This window comes from Pristiophorus japonicus, chromosome 1, assembly GCF_044704955.1.
Source record: "Pristiophorus japonicus isolate sPriJap1 chromosome 1, sPriJap1.hap1, whole genome shotgun sequence".
NCBI lineage: Eukaryota > Metazoa > Chordata > Chondrichthyes > Pristiophoridae > Pristiophorus > Pristiophorus japonicus.
Window position 1 is genome coordinate 338,755,161 of NC_091977.1, and position 15,108 is coordinate 338,770,268.

Sequence of the window (15,108 nt, forward strand, 5' to 3'; positions counted from 1 at the left end):
AAACAGTTTTGGTCGAGTGGCAGGATTCATCCAAATTTTTTCAAAGGTCTCTTGGCTCATCACAGACTGGCTCGCCCCGTGTCGATCTCCATGGAGACTGGGACCCCATCGATGTCCACTTCCATCATCCACGGAGAACTTCCGGTGGAGCAGGTAAAGATTCCATACTCTTCTTCCAGGGTTTGAGCAGCTGCATCTTCATCTGTGTCGGAGACCTGGTGATTAGCCAACTCATCAGAGACACAGTGAGTACAGCCTTTTCTGCACATTCTCTGAAGGTGCCCTTTCTCTTTGCAGCCTTTGCATGCATAGTCTTTGTAGCGGCACTGGTGGACCCTGTGGTTTCCTCCACAGCTCCAGCACGGGGCCATCCGGTTTGCCTCATGTGGCGGACTCAGGGTTGTGGGACTCGGGTCAACATTTCTGCCTTGAGAAGTATCCATGCGGTGCACTGCGCTCGCTGGTTTAGAGTCCTGGGTCAGTATTTGCCTGGAGTCGCTGGCCGAAACCATGTAGGCCTGGCTCACTTGAATTGCTTTCTGCAGGGTGACCGTGATGTCAGCCAAGAGCAATTTGTGTAGGAGGCCTTCGTGGCCGATTCCGATGTCAAATATGTCCCTTAGTGCTTCATTAAGGTGGTCGCCAAAATCACACGGTGCAGCTAGTCTTCTTAAGTGTGCAGCATACTTAGCAATTTCTTGGCCCTCAGGTCGCCGGTAAGTGTAGAACCTATGCCTGGCTGTGAGGATGCTTTCTTTTGGTTTTAATTGTTCCTGTATGATCCCATCCTCGTCGCCAGTTGTAGCATATGTAGGCACTTTTAGTAATGACTCCATGAGGCAGGGTATGATACTTAAACTGTGTAGACTTGTAGTCCTTTATTTGCAGCTCCTGAGTGACGACAACATGCTGTGAGTTCCCTTTTATATCGGGTTACCTGCCGTGTGCAGGCAACCCCTAGGTCTCCAGCAGCATCACCCTCTGGTGTACCGGTGAGGTGTGTACATTATAAGGATACATTCAATGTGGCATAACAGTGTTACAGGCATGCATACACAACAGTTTCTATAAAAGGCACACAGTGCTTTGGAAATGATCTTGCCTGCATTGGTCAAGGCACTGAAATTCTTCCGGCGTGTTGTGCTGTCCTTAGATGGAGAATGTAGGCAGTGAGTGTCAGGGCCATCTCTCTCCAGGCAGCAAGGCTGGCACTGCTGTGTGGCTTGCTGCCTGGCACACCGGTCACTCCTCTCTTGCAATTCTTCCAGGGGGATTTGGAGGTCCCCCTGTGAAAAATGCACAAGATGCTGCACTGTCATGATGCCCTGTGGGCACAGATGGCATGTGACCACTCATCGTTCTGATAAGGCGCACTTTAGATGAGGATGGAAGATTCCCTAATGGATACAATGCAAAGGAATCGAAGAAAGAATCTCTGCAAACCCATTTCAGTGACCAAGGAATCAGACACAATATTTGGACATCAATTTAACTCTGGATCTAGATAGACTTGATCCTCTCAGTTCTTAACATATGATAAATATTATAGATTTGTCCTTCCAAGATGGAGTATTCTCCAGTTATTTTATATAGAAGAAATGACTCTCTAAAAATTATTCTTCAATCATGGTCAACTGCCAAATCAAATTGTACATTTTCAAAGATTTGCAAACTATTAAAATTATTTCTCTGGGGGATCAGGATACCCCTGAACAGGTTAGATTATTGCTGGAAATCCTCTGGGAAGGAAGTGGAGGAAATGAAGTTGACCTACTGAACCAAAATGATTTCACTTAGCCTTTAAGTTGAAGGTCCTTTTAAAGTAGTTGCACCTTAAACACTCAAGTGGTGTCCAGGGTAGCTGCAGACAATGTTTCCTTTAAGCTGCGTGGCCGCACAGCACTCGGCAGCTCCCGGGCAGCTGCCTCACCGTCTTTAAATAGGAAGATCCGCGCCGACGCGGTATTTTGAATGGGCTGGACACCCAAAAATTCAATTAAAGGGAACATTGGCTACAGACAGTCACATTGGCTGAATAGAGCCTCCACCAGAGAATAATGGGAAGAGGAGACCCATTTCCTAAGCATGAGGAATAACACTTATCCAAACTGGAGATAAAAAAACAGAAAATGCAGAACTATGCCAGCAGGTCACAAGTTATCAGTTGAGGTGCGAAGCCTTCATGAGAATTGAAAACTAAAAGGACAGTTCTCATGAAGGGACCATATCTCATACTGTCAATAACCTGGCTTTTTATTTCACAAATGCTGATGGACTGACTCTTTCCACCATTTTCTGTTTTCTGTCAGATTTCCAGCATTTGCAGTTTTTTATTCCTATTCTTTTTAATTTGACTTATCCAAATCTGCTGATTCATCAAGAGCCTTGTTTATAATCATTAAGAACTTCTTAAATTAAAATAAATGAAAGTCGGCAGAAATAATATATATATATAATCTTTATAAAAATATTGTCCTGTCCTTTGAATACCTGAAACAATGGGATAGTCTGGAATGTGGCTCATAAATAAAATGAGAATTAAAAGGCCTTGGAGAGGGTGCAGAGGAGATTTACCAGAATGATACCAACGATGAGGGACTTCTGTTATGTGGCGTGGAAATTATGATGAGCCTGTATAAAACACTGGTTTGGCCTCAACTGAGTATTGTGTCGAATTCTGGGCACTGCACTTTAGGAAGGATTTGAAGGCTTCAGAGAAGGTGCAGAAAAAGTTTACAAGAATGATTCCAGGGATGAGGGACTTCAGTTACATGGATAGACTGGAGAAGCTAGGATTGTTCTCCCTAGAGCAGAGAAGATTGAGAGGAGACTTGATAGAGGTGTTCAAAATTATGAGGGATCTGGACAGAGTAGAGAGAAACTGTTCCCATTGGCAGAAAGGTCGAGAACCAGAGGACACAGATTTAAGGTGATTGGCAAAAGAAACAAAAGTGACGCAAGAAAAATAATTTTTACGCAGCGAGTGGTTACGATCTGGAGTGCAGTCTGAAAAGGTGGTGGAGGCAGACTCAATCTTATCTTTCAAAAGGAAAGTGGCTAAGTATCTTAAGGAAAAAATGTTGCAGGGCTACGGGGAAAGGACAGGGCAATGGGACTAGCCAAGAGCCGGCACAGGCTCGACAGGCCGAATGGCCTTCTTCCATGCTGTAACCATTCTATGATTCCAAGTGCTCCCTGAAAACCCTAGGTGGATACTGTTATGTAATGATGTGTGTATCGTCCCAGTACCATAAATGTAATGTAAGCACTGTGCCACACCACAGAGGGCGCTGTGGTGGGAAACCTGGTAGTACCTGCAACAAGGGCTATATAAGGCTGACCACCACACCTGGGAGGCACTCTGGAGCTGAACAATAAAGGACGAGGGTCACAGCAGTTAGACTTACACCGGACCGTGTGGAGTCAGTGATTTGTGTGCTACATACACCACATTGGCGACGAGGAAGCGGACGAACTCCATGCAACCATGGCTACTCTGGGCTCGCTAAAGGATTTTACCGTGGGCAATGATTGGGAGGCCTTTACGGAAAGGCTCGAGTACTACTTCACAGCAAACGACCTGACGGAGAACACATTCGCAATGAGAGAGAAGCGTAAGGCGATATTGCTCTCCAGTTGTGGAGATGAGGTTTACTGTCTCGTCAGGGATTTGCTGGCACCTGGGAGCGCCAGGGACAAGTCATACGAGGAGCTGACTGAACTCATTCGTGACCAGCTGAAACCGAAGGAGAGCATCCTCACGGCCAGATACAAATTTTACCATCACTGCAGACCCGAGGGCCAGGATGTCACCAAATATGCTGCGGACCTCAGGAGACTCACGGCGCCGTGTGATTTTGGCGCACACCTTGACGAGGCTTTGCGGGACGTTTTCGTTATGGGGATTGGCCACGAGGGCCTCCTTCACAAGCTGCTGGCCGCGGAACCCACAGTCACTCTGACAAAGGCCATCACCATCAGCCGGGCATATATGACCTCGACTTGCAGCACCAAGCAAATGATCCACAGTCTCGAACCCGGCAGGCACTGTCCACAGGATAGCGCCCACCATGGACAAAACTGCAGAACGTGGCTCTGCCCAGGGCAGAGAGCATGGACCTCGGGGTCCTGGAACTCAGAGTCCGCTGAGGGGGGCCAATCAAGTAGCACCATGCTGGCGCTGTGGAGGAAGCCATGGGGCTCACCGGTGCAGGTTTGCGGAGTACACATGCAATACCTGCCACACGAAAGGCCACCTTCAGCGTATGTGTAAAAGAAATCAGACTCACCATGTGGCTGAGGAGATGGGGGATGATCCACCATCCAGCGAGGAGCAGGCAGAAGATGATGAGGTGTTTGGACTGCACACGTGTACCGACGATTCGCCCCCAGTGATAAGGGAAGTAAAAATCAACGGAGTCCCAGTGAGTATGGAAGTGGACACGGGCTCGGGTCCGTCGTTGATGAATCGGAGAACCTTTGATAAACTGTGGATTAACCCAGCTGCACGACCCAAGCTGGTCCCGGTCACGGCGAAGCTGCGTACCTACACCAGGGAACTAATACCTGTTCTCGGCAGAGCGATGGTGCAGGTATCCCACGGGGACGAGACGCACGCTTTACGTCTCTGGGTCGTTGCAGGCGATGGGCCGACACTCCTCGGCCGGAGGTGGATGGGGACGGTCCGTGGGAGCTGGGAAGACTTCATCACTCCACAGGCTGCTGCTCCCCGGGGTGCTGCCGTGCCCCGGGTCCCCAGAGAGCAGCGCTGACCGAGCTGGAGCTGCAGCCTCAATCCACCCACAGGCAAGTCCCAGGCCTGGACCTCACACAGAGACCCTGCAGCCTCAGCCCCCACAGGCAAGCAGCCCTGCACAGAGGGGCCTAGTGGGGGGGGAGTGAGCCGGTGGGGTGCGAGAGATCCAGGATGGCCGGCGGTTCGGAAGAGCCCCGCCGAGGAGCCGTTAGCGTCGGGCGGCGGCAGCAGCTGGAGGTCGGAGGCCGCGGGGGACGCGGCAAGTGCGGCCGCTGGAGAGACCACGACGGCCGCAGGAGAGGCGGCAAGTCAGGTGGCAGCAGAGGGGAGCGGAGGCTGCGACGGTGGAGGGCATCCAGAGCGGCGGAGAAGAAGATGGCGGCAGCATCGTGTCGGAGCAGCAGAGCATCAAAGATGGCGGCGCCCAAGGAGAAGCCTCGTGGAATCCTCCTGCATCAAAGATGGCGCCTTAAAAAGGAAATGCACCCGGGAGTCTTAAAAGGGCCTTACCAAGAGGTGGTCCCCACAAAGGACTTCTGTAAGGCAGAGCGAGTCCAAAATGAGCTATGTTAATGTGAGATGGCGAATTTATAATAATAATTAATTTTTTAATGCTGAATGGCCACTGTATTTGTGTAAAATAATGGATGAAGTACAATTAATGATAACGGCTAACAAGGAAATCAAGGATCCGTTACCAGTCAATAACTAGTTAATGTACCAGATAATATGTACCATACTAACGCACTGTCTATGCCTACTTGCCTTTCGTTGGACAAGTGTGATGTTTTGTAATGATGTGTGTATCGTTGTCCTGCGTCCTGGTGGTGGGGGGGGGGAAGGTGATGTTATGTAATGATGTGTGTATCGTCCCAGTACCGTAAATGTAATGTAAGCACTATGCCACACCACAGAGGACGCTGTGGTGGGAAACCTGGTAGTACCTGCAACAAGGGCTATATAAGGCTGACCACCACACCTGAGATGCACTCTGGAGCTTAACAATAAAGGACGAAGGTCACAGCAGTTAGATTTACACCAGACCGTGTGGAGTCAGTGATTTGTGTGCTACATACACCACAGGTATCGCCTCCTGCTGAGAGCCGTCCTCCTCCCACTCCTCCTCCTCCTCCCTCTGTGAGCAGCGTGTCTTCTTTGCTGCCTCGACTCCATCTCCCTGTCATGCTGTAGCACGAGGGGGATGGCAACTCATCATAGGCAGTGCCTCGGAATCGAGGAAGACTTGCTTCCACTTCTAAAGTGAGTCCTTTGGTGGCTGAACAGTCCAATGCGAGAGCCACAGACCCTGTCACAGGTAGGACAGACATTCGTCGGGGGAAGGGGGGTGGGACTGATTTGCCGCACGCTCCTTCCGCTGCCTGCGCTTGACCTCTTCACGCTCGTGGCGTTGAGATTCGAAGAGCTCAACGCCCTCCCGGATGCACTTTCTCCACCTAGGGCAGTCTTCAGCCAGGGACTCCCAGGTGTCAGTGGTGATGTCGCACTTTACCAGGGAGGCTTTGAGGGTGTCCTTGTAACGTTTCCGCTGCCCACCTTTGGCTCATTTGTCGTGAAGGAGTTCCACATAGAGCAATTGCTTAGGGAGTCTCGTGTCTGGCATGTGAACTATGTGGTCTGCCCAGCGAAGCTGATCGAGTGCTTCAGTGCTGGGGATATTAGCCTGGGCAAGGGCACTGATGTTGGTGCGCCTGTCCTCCCAGGGGATTTGCAGGATCTTGCGGAGACATCATTGGTGATATATCTCCAGCGGCTTGAGGTGTCTTCTGTACATCGTCCATGCCTCTGATCCATATAGGAGGGCGTGACCATGAGCTTGGTGGTAGATTTGAGGTCTGGTCTTCGCACACTCTTTTTCTCAGGAGGCCGAAGGCTGCACTGGAGGCAATGTTGAATCTCCGCATCAATGTCTGCCTTTGTTGATAAGAGGCTCCCGAGGTATGGGAAGTGGTCCACGTTGTCGAGGGCCGCGCAGTGAATCTTGATGACTGGGGGGCAGTGCTGTGCGACGAGGACAGGTAGTGTTGAGGCTAGCTCATTGAATGTATTCAAATCACAGATAGATAGATTTTTAACCAATAAGGGAATTAAGGGTTATGGGGAACGGGCGGGTAAGTGGAGCTGAGTCCACGGCCAGATCAGCCATGATCTTGTTGAATGGCGGAGCAGGCTCGAGGGGCTAGATGGCCTACTCCTGTTCCTAATTCTTATGTTCTTATGATGGAGGACCTTTGTCTTATGGATGTTAAGCATAAGACCCATGCTTTCATATGCCTCAGTGAATACATCGACTATATCCTGGAGTTCAGCCTCAGAATGTGCGCAGACACAGGCGTCGTCCGCTTACTGTAGCTCAACGACAGAGGTTGGGCGGATCTTGGACCTGGCCTGGAGGCGACATAGGTTAAACAGCTTCCCACTAGTTCTGTAGTCTAGTTCCACTCCAGCAGGGAGTTTGTTGACTGTGAGGTGGAGCATGGCAGCGAGGTAGATTGAGAAGAGGGATGGGGCGATGACACAGCCCTGTTTGACCCCAGACGTGGATTGGGTCCGTAATGGATCCACTGGTAAGGATCACGGCCTGCATGTCATCGTGAAGCAGGCGAAGGATGTTGACAAACTTTTCGGGGCATCCAAAAGGAGGAGGACGCTCCATAAGCCCTCACGGTTGACAGTGGCAAAGGCCTTTGTAAGATCGAAAAAGGCCATGTATAAGGGCTAGCGCTGCTCCCTGCATTTTTCCTGCAGCTGTCACGCTGAAAATATCATGTCCGCTGTGCCCTGTGGGGGACAAAATCCGCACTGTGATTCCGGGAGGAGCTCCTTGGCCACAGGGAGAAGACAGTTGAAGAGAACTGTAGCGACAACCTTCTCAGTGGCTGATAGCAGGGAGATTCCCCTGTAGTTGCCGCAGTCGGATTTGGCCCCCTTTTTAAAGATGGTCACGATCACTGCATCTCTGAGATCTCCCGACACGCTCTCCTCCCTCCAAATAAGAGAGAGGAGGTCATGTATCCGCGCCAACAGCGCCTCTCCGCCATACTTCAGCACCTCAGCAAGAATTCCATCCGCACCCGTAGACTTGTTATTCTTGAGCTGTTTTATGGCTTTGCCTACTTCATGCAACGTTGGGGTTTCACTGAGGTGATGGCGGGTAGCATGCTGCGGGATGGAGTTGAGAACACTTGACTCAAAGGCAGAGTCTCGATTGAGGAGATCTTCAAAGTGCTCCTTCCAGCAGGTCCTGAAAGCCTCGGTGTCCTTGATGAGTGTTTCCCCATTCTTGGCCAGGATTGATGTAAACTTGATTTACATTTTAGACTTTTTTTTTAAATCAACTTTTAATCAACTCTTAATCTATTTATTAAACCTTCAATCAACCTGTGTAATGGCAACTAGAACCCCCATGACTGGGAGCAAGTGGTGTACTCAAAGGTCTTTCAATTGGAACCAATGCCTTCCTAATGTCCAGCAGCACTCACTTCAACAAGTTTATAAATGAATCCAGCAAACCAGTGTCAATATAAACTCTACAAGAGCCAGTACGAGAGAAAAAAATCAACTTACCTGCAAATTGGATGTATCCCTTTAAATAGCACAGGTGGGGGCCTCGTGCAGCTGAACCCATGTTCATGTTTAGGAGAGGCCCTTGATTGGAATGGCGAATTCCAAAATGGGAGGTCGTGTGTCAAATCAGCATTACACCCTGACTGATGTCACAATCTGCCTACTCTGAATAGTGCCGGTGCCCGCAAGATCGCGACCAGCAGTCGTCGCGCCGGAAGTAGGCAGAAACGAGACAGCCGCCATTTCTTGCTTCAAACCGGCCATAACAGCCGGCGTTGTGTCGAATTTCACGGCCCTAGTGTCCTCCTCACAGCTTACTTTTCCACCTGGCTTTGTATCGTCAACAAATTTGGATACATTACACTCAGTCCCTTCATCTGAGTCATTATATAGATTGTAAATAGCTGAGGCCCAAGCACTGATCCTTGTGGTACCCCACTAGTAACTGCCTGTCCACCTGAAAATGACCCATTTATTTCTACTCTCAGTTTTCTGTCCTTTAATCAATCCGCTCTCCATTCTAATATATTACACCCAACCCAATGACTGTCCCCATACAGTATTCTATCGCAACATGGTTAGTTTTCTAAAGGCAGCCTGAATATAGCCCCAAAATTCAAATGGACAAATCCCTTTGGGGTAACAATGGCACACAATGTACTTCTGGAAAAACTGGGGACCTGGCTGCCCTCAACAGTGACTTAATGAATTGTTGAAAATTACAATTTTGACCTGAGTGTATATTCTCCTCATTGGTTTATAACAAATCTTCGATGAAAGAAAAGAAAGAATTTGCATTTATAATGAACCTTTATGTCCTCACAGCACCCCCAGCCAATTAATTCCTTTTGAAATGCAGTCCTTTTCATAATTTAAACAAAGCAGCTAATCTGCACACAATAAGGTCCTTAAAACACCAGTAAGGTGAATGGCCTGTTTTCGTGATGCTGTTTGAGAGATAAACATTAGTCAGCACACCAGGTGTACTCTCTTGCTCTTCTTTCAATTGTGACTTGGGATATTTTATATCCACCTGAGAGGGCAGACAGGGCCTTGGTTTAACATCTCATCTGAAAGACAGTACCAACTCCCTCAGTACTACACTAGTGTCAGCCTGGATTATGTGCTCAAGCCCTGGAACAGGGCTTGAACCCACAACTCTCTGGCTCAGCAGGACTGCTATCAATTGAGCCAAGGTGTACACCTAAATAATTTTTATTTAACTTTACACAAAGGAGAGTATACACTCTTACCTTCAGGATCAGCATTGAATGATACAATCATCAAAGGATGAACCTTATTTAGATAGGCTGTATTAAAAAAAGATGTGGGTTTTCTAAAAGGACATCAGGGTGAGGATTCACAAAGATTCCTGACCTCAGTATAAATAACTGATATTGATTTCTGTTTTAGCTGTACTGTTCTACAGTTGCATGGATGTGGCAACTGCATCTATTTTGATGGATTCAGAATGGAAATTTCAATAGGCTTTTCTTGAAAACTCACAAAACTGCTCATGCTTGTTCCTTATAAATTAACCATTTCTTTTTATGTCATAATAACTCTACATTCTATGGAGAATGCTGACACAAAAAGAAAAATAGTTCAAGGAGAGAGGGGGGGGGGAAAGGAGAGGGGGGGGGAGGCTGAAGGGGTCCCGCCGACGAGAGGAAGCCGGGCCGAAGACTTCGGGCGAGGCCCGCCCCCAGCAAGATGCCGGGCAGGTGGGCCCCACCGAGGATGTGAAGGGAGGGGGAGGGAGGAAGGGAGAGGAGGGGGAGAGGAAGGGAGAGGTGAGGGGGATGGAGAGGAGGGGGGAGGGAGGGGGATGGAGAGGAGGGGGGAGGGAAAAGGAGGGGGGGAGGGGAAAGGAGGGGGGGAGAGGGGAGGGGAGAGGAGGGGGAGAGGAGAAGGGAGAGGATGAGGGAGAGGAGGAGGGAGAAGGGGAGGGGGAGGGGGAGGGGGGGAGGTGAGAGGAGGGGGAGAGGAGAAGGGAGAGGAGAGGGAGGGGGAAGGGGAGGGGGAGGAGGGAGAGGGGGAGGGGAGAGGAGGGGGAGAGGGGAGAGGAGAAGGGAGAGGAGAAGGGAGAGGAGGAGGGAGAGGAGAGAGGGAGGGAGGGGAGGGGGAAGGGTAGGGGGTAGGGGAGGGGGAGGGGGAGGAGGGAGAGGGGGAGGGGAGGGGGAGGGGAGGGGGAGGGGGAGGGGGAGGGGGGAGGGAGGGAGGGAGGGGAGGGGGATGGGGCGGAAGGGGGAGGGAGAGGGGACCCTTCTCCATTTCTTTTCTTTCTCTTTTATTCCATTTCGCTTCTCCTTCGAGTCGATCTTCGCCGCCCCGGTGAGCCCATTTGGCCAGGGCTAGGGGCGGCGTGCTTCGGGCCCCTCCCACCCAGCCTCGGGGGTGAGGAGCTACTGCTCATGCGCGCTAGTGCAGAGGTCCCGGCGCTGGGACCTGGCTCCGCCCTCCACGCATTCTGCTGCGCTGCACCAAGGGCCTGCATCGACCGGACGAGGGGAGAATACCAAGGTAAATGATAGGCACCGTTTCTGTTCTAAAAAGTCGGCGCACCACACGGAGATGTGCCGTTCTAACCCTGGGGGCAAACCTGGGCCCATAGAAAATAGGTGCAGGAGTAGGCCATTCAGCCCTTCGAGCCTGCATCACCATTCAATATGATCATGGCTGATCATGCAACTTCAGTACCCCATTCCCGCTTTCTCTCCATACACCTTGATCCCTTTAGGCGTAAGGGTCACATGCTGCATTGGTATGGTCCAGAAATATAGAATGGGAGAGAGAGACAGGCAGCAATAAAGAGAGAGAGAGTGAGAGACATCAGAGAATCAGCGAGAAAGACAGATAGACGCAGGCAGATAGAAAGAAAGAGTGGCAGAAAGAGAGACACACATACACAAGACAGAGATTCAGAAAGAGAGGTAGATAGATAGGAGAGAACATATACTTTTATGGCTCCTTCACATGTCTCTCAGAAACATCCTGTTGCACATACAATGAACTACATTGTGCAGTTACTGTTTGAATAGGGGTAAATGCAGCATTTTATGCACAGAAAATCCCACCAAGAAGAAAGTGTCTAATGAGAGAAAATGCTTGAAATACACAGCAGGTCTGTAAGGAAAAAAGAAAGTTTTGGCTGTACTCTTTCATGGGAACTATTCTGATGAAGAGTCTACACCTGAAACAATAAATTGTCTTTTTCCTTTACGGAGGCTGATAGACCTGCTGCATATTTCCAGCATTGTCCATTTTTGTTTCAGATTTTCAACATTTTCAATGTTTTTTCTTCTTGTAAGAAGCTAATTTTAAAACATAACTTGACAACCAAAGTCCAATCTGACAGAGTTTATGCACACATGTCTATACAATACTGATTCAAAGAGACATCAGACAACAGTAAGAAACAAACAGTTCTTACCTCAGTAGGACCACACTGTCGGACATGAAGGCGCCAATGGTTACATCTGGAGGGAAAAGAGATAATTTACCAACCCAGTATTGTTTTACCTCGTGAAAATGTTTTCCATTTTGCCAGTTACGCAGTATTTTTCACTGAACCACTATGGAACTATAAACACTTGGAGAATTTTTTATGCATTTTTCTTAAAGGATACCTTGATCAGACTCCATCTGGACTATTGTGTTCAGTTTTGGACACCAGGTCCCAGGCAATGTATATTAGCTTTAGAAGTGTTACAATGCAGACTCACCAGAATGATACTGTGTGTAAAGGATTACATTATAAGGACAGGTTGCAAAATGCTGGCTTGTATTGACGGGTGATCTAACTGGTGTCTTTAAAATGACAAAAGGTTTTGATAGGCTAGATATAGAGAAGCTATTTTATCTGGTGGAAGAATCCAGAATAAGCTAGCTCATTTATGAGTGAAATCAGGAAGCACTTTTTCACACAAAGGGCAATAGAAATCTGGAACTCTCTTCCTCAAAAGGCTGTGGATGCTGCGATAATTTAACTTTTCAAGACTAAGATTGATATATTTTTGTTAGGTTAGGGTATCAAGGGATAGGGAGCAAAGATGGAATTGAGGTACAAAGCAGCCATGATCGAATTGATTGACAGAACAGGCTCGAGGGTCTGAAAAGCCTACTCGTGTTCCTATGATATTGATACACGAACACGCTGCATTGTTCAATGGTAAGATGGGAGTTTGTGTCTAGGATTCTCCATAGAGAGGTGTCCTGGTTTGATCCTGACATAAGTGGGTGGTGATGAGCAGCGGGGCATTACTCATGGGTGAGGTAGATGACAATCAAGGGCCAGGCCAATCCACATTGTTTTTGTCTACATACTAGTGGCTAGTGATGATGACATCCACCTGATCAGGGAATTGTGTGCAATTCAGAGATGCCTGAAAGAGAGGAAGGGATCAAATGTGAAAGACATACTAATGTTGAAGTACTGAGCATTTCAGGCAGACTGAGTAAATGATGCAAAAATGGTAAATGTCTTAGCAAAACACCACTGAAAATTCAGTGGATCATTATACAAGGGAGTGATAATAAAGTATACACATAAAGGGTATCACACTCCCTGACAGAGCCTCACAACCTGATGGGCTTCGGGAAGCTCGACACCGAAAGCGCGACTTCATCATATTTCCTCCCTAGGCAAACAAATGACTCAAATAATGAGTACGTTCTTAGGCTACAATATAATCGAGGAGGTCCAATGATTTAAAGCCAAAAGTTTTGGTTCACCTTCTCCTGGCATACGCTGGGGCACAAATCAAGTGAGCTACACACCTCAAGCCTGAGACACTGTACCCATCAGCCCATGATTTTGCAGCCATTAAAGTTAATGCATACAAAATCACAGTCTGGGAGTGCACAGTTTCCCAATCAGCAATCCAGGCATGTGCCAGGAATGGGGGCAGTGGAATTGTTACCTCTACAATTGTGTATAATTGCAGAATTAGACCATCAAGTTGCATAATGTTGTGGTATTTATTTCTGTCTGACCTCAATGTTCATTGTACTTCAATATAGAAACATAGAAACATAGAAAATAGGTGCAGGAGTAGGCCATTCGGCCCTTCGAGCCTGCACCGCCATTCAATGAGTTCATGGCTGAACATGCAACTTCAGTACCCCATCCTTGCTTTCTCGCCATACCCCTTGATCCCCCGAGTAGTAAGGACTACATCTAACTCCTTTTTGAATATATTTAGTGAATTGGCCTCAACAACTTTCTGTGGTAGAGAATTCCACAGGTTCACCACTCTCTGGGTGAAGAAGTTTCTCCTCATCTCGGTCCTAAATGGCTTACCCCTTATCCTTAGACTGTCACCCCTGGTTCTGGACTTCCCCAACATTGGGAACATTCTTCCTGCATCTAACCTGTCTAAACCTGTCAGAATTCTATACAACTTATTCTTTACAGCTTATTCTCAACATTTCCTCATTAAACAAGGTAATTAGAATGAGTTCAGAACCCGTGTAGTTCGTGGCTTTCCCCATACAGATTAGTATGACTGAGATTTCAAAGAGCCAATATAGTCTGGCCAACCAAGCTTGTTATTTATGTGCATATACTACTAGAGTAACAAATGCGTAGTATTTTCATTCACATGCATGTTTTGATGGCTTTTAATTACAGAGGTACAATTCGCAAAACCAGTCTAATGCACAAGGATTTACCAAAACGTCTACTCAAAATGCTTGTACATTGCTTGTACATCTGACTGTACGGCTGTAAAATGAAGGGGGAACCAGCTTCAAATACAAAGAGAGTACTATACTCATATTAGTAAAATATTAACTCTAAAAGTGAGAGCATTCATGACACACAAAATGCTGGACAGTTGAGTGTGTATTACGAGCAACCAACAAGCACACTCTTAGCTATGACAGCAAAAAAGCTAATATACCAATTGGAAAGCAAGGGCCCAAAATAATCAGCAACATGCAACAAGAGAGTGTCCTTAATATGCTATAACCTGTGAGATTCTTATATTTCAGGTTGTGCTCATCAGTAGGCGAGGGGGGATATGTATGTAAAATATACGATAGTTCACCACAAGAAGTTAATTATGCACTTGCATAAAACATGCACTACAAATAGACTAAACGCAGCATGGCAGATAGGCCATTTGAGAAAACTGGAACTTTTATTTTAAAAATGGTTTAAAAAAAAGCCATCAAATATTGCTATGTTTTTAAAACCAACAAAACTAAAAAGTAAACAATTTAAATAAATCAAGAAATATATCGCTCGCACTCATTATGAATGCCTCATCTATGAGGAGTGTCTCTTCTCTAAGGCTGTTTGTGCTGAGTTGGAGGTTGTGGTTCTTATTATCACCCACTTCCACTTGTTCTTACTCTATTTGTTTGTTACATGAACCCTCACTAGACCGGCATTAGGACCCTGCAGGAGCTATTCACACACTGCTGTAAACATGCTGGTTCATGCTGGTTTTTGGACACCATTTTCAGAGTTTCTATAAAGGACAGTTAAGTTACATTACTCCTGTTTCAGTTAGTCTGTTTATTTACGTACACAACACCACTGCCTAGCTTCTCCAGGCTGTTCTTCCCCCAGATTCCTCTCTCAATATAGTGCAGTCATCGATTCGCCACCCCACTCAATATAGTGTAGTCATCGATTTTACACCACCCCCTTCCACCAACCGAATGGACTAATCCTCACAACTTCTAAAATCCAACACCTTTGGACACAGCAGAAAAAGGCAAAGGCAATTTTAATTCTGCTGGTAATGACTCATTCACAA

The 15,108-nt window shown here is 47.5% G+C and overlaps 1 protein-coding gene across 2 annotated transcripts in view; it reads right to left on the minus strand.

Annotated features, from left to right (window-relative positions):
* Positions 1 to 15,108, minus strand: part of itga9 (integrin, alpha 9) — a 499,978-nt gene that overhangs the window by 340,989 nt on the left and 143,881 nt on the right. For both annotated transcript variants that reach the window (XM_070889429.1, XM_070889419.1), the window contains exon 13: positions 11,775 to 11,820. In XM_070889429.1, the coding sequence (XP_070745530.1) occupies positions 11,775 to 11,820 (46 nt within the window). The remainder of the gene's footprint in view (positions 1 to 11,774; positions 11,821 to 15,108) is intronic.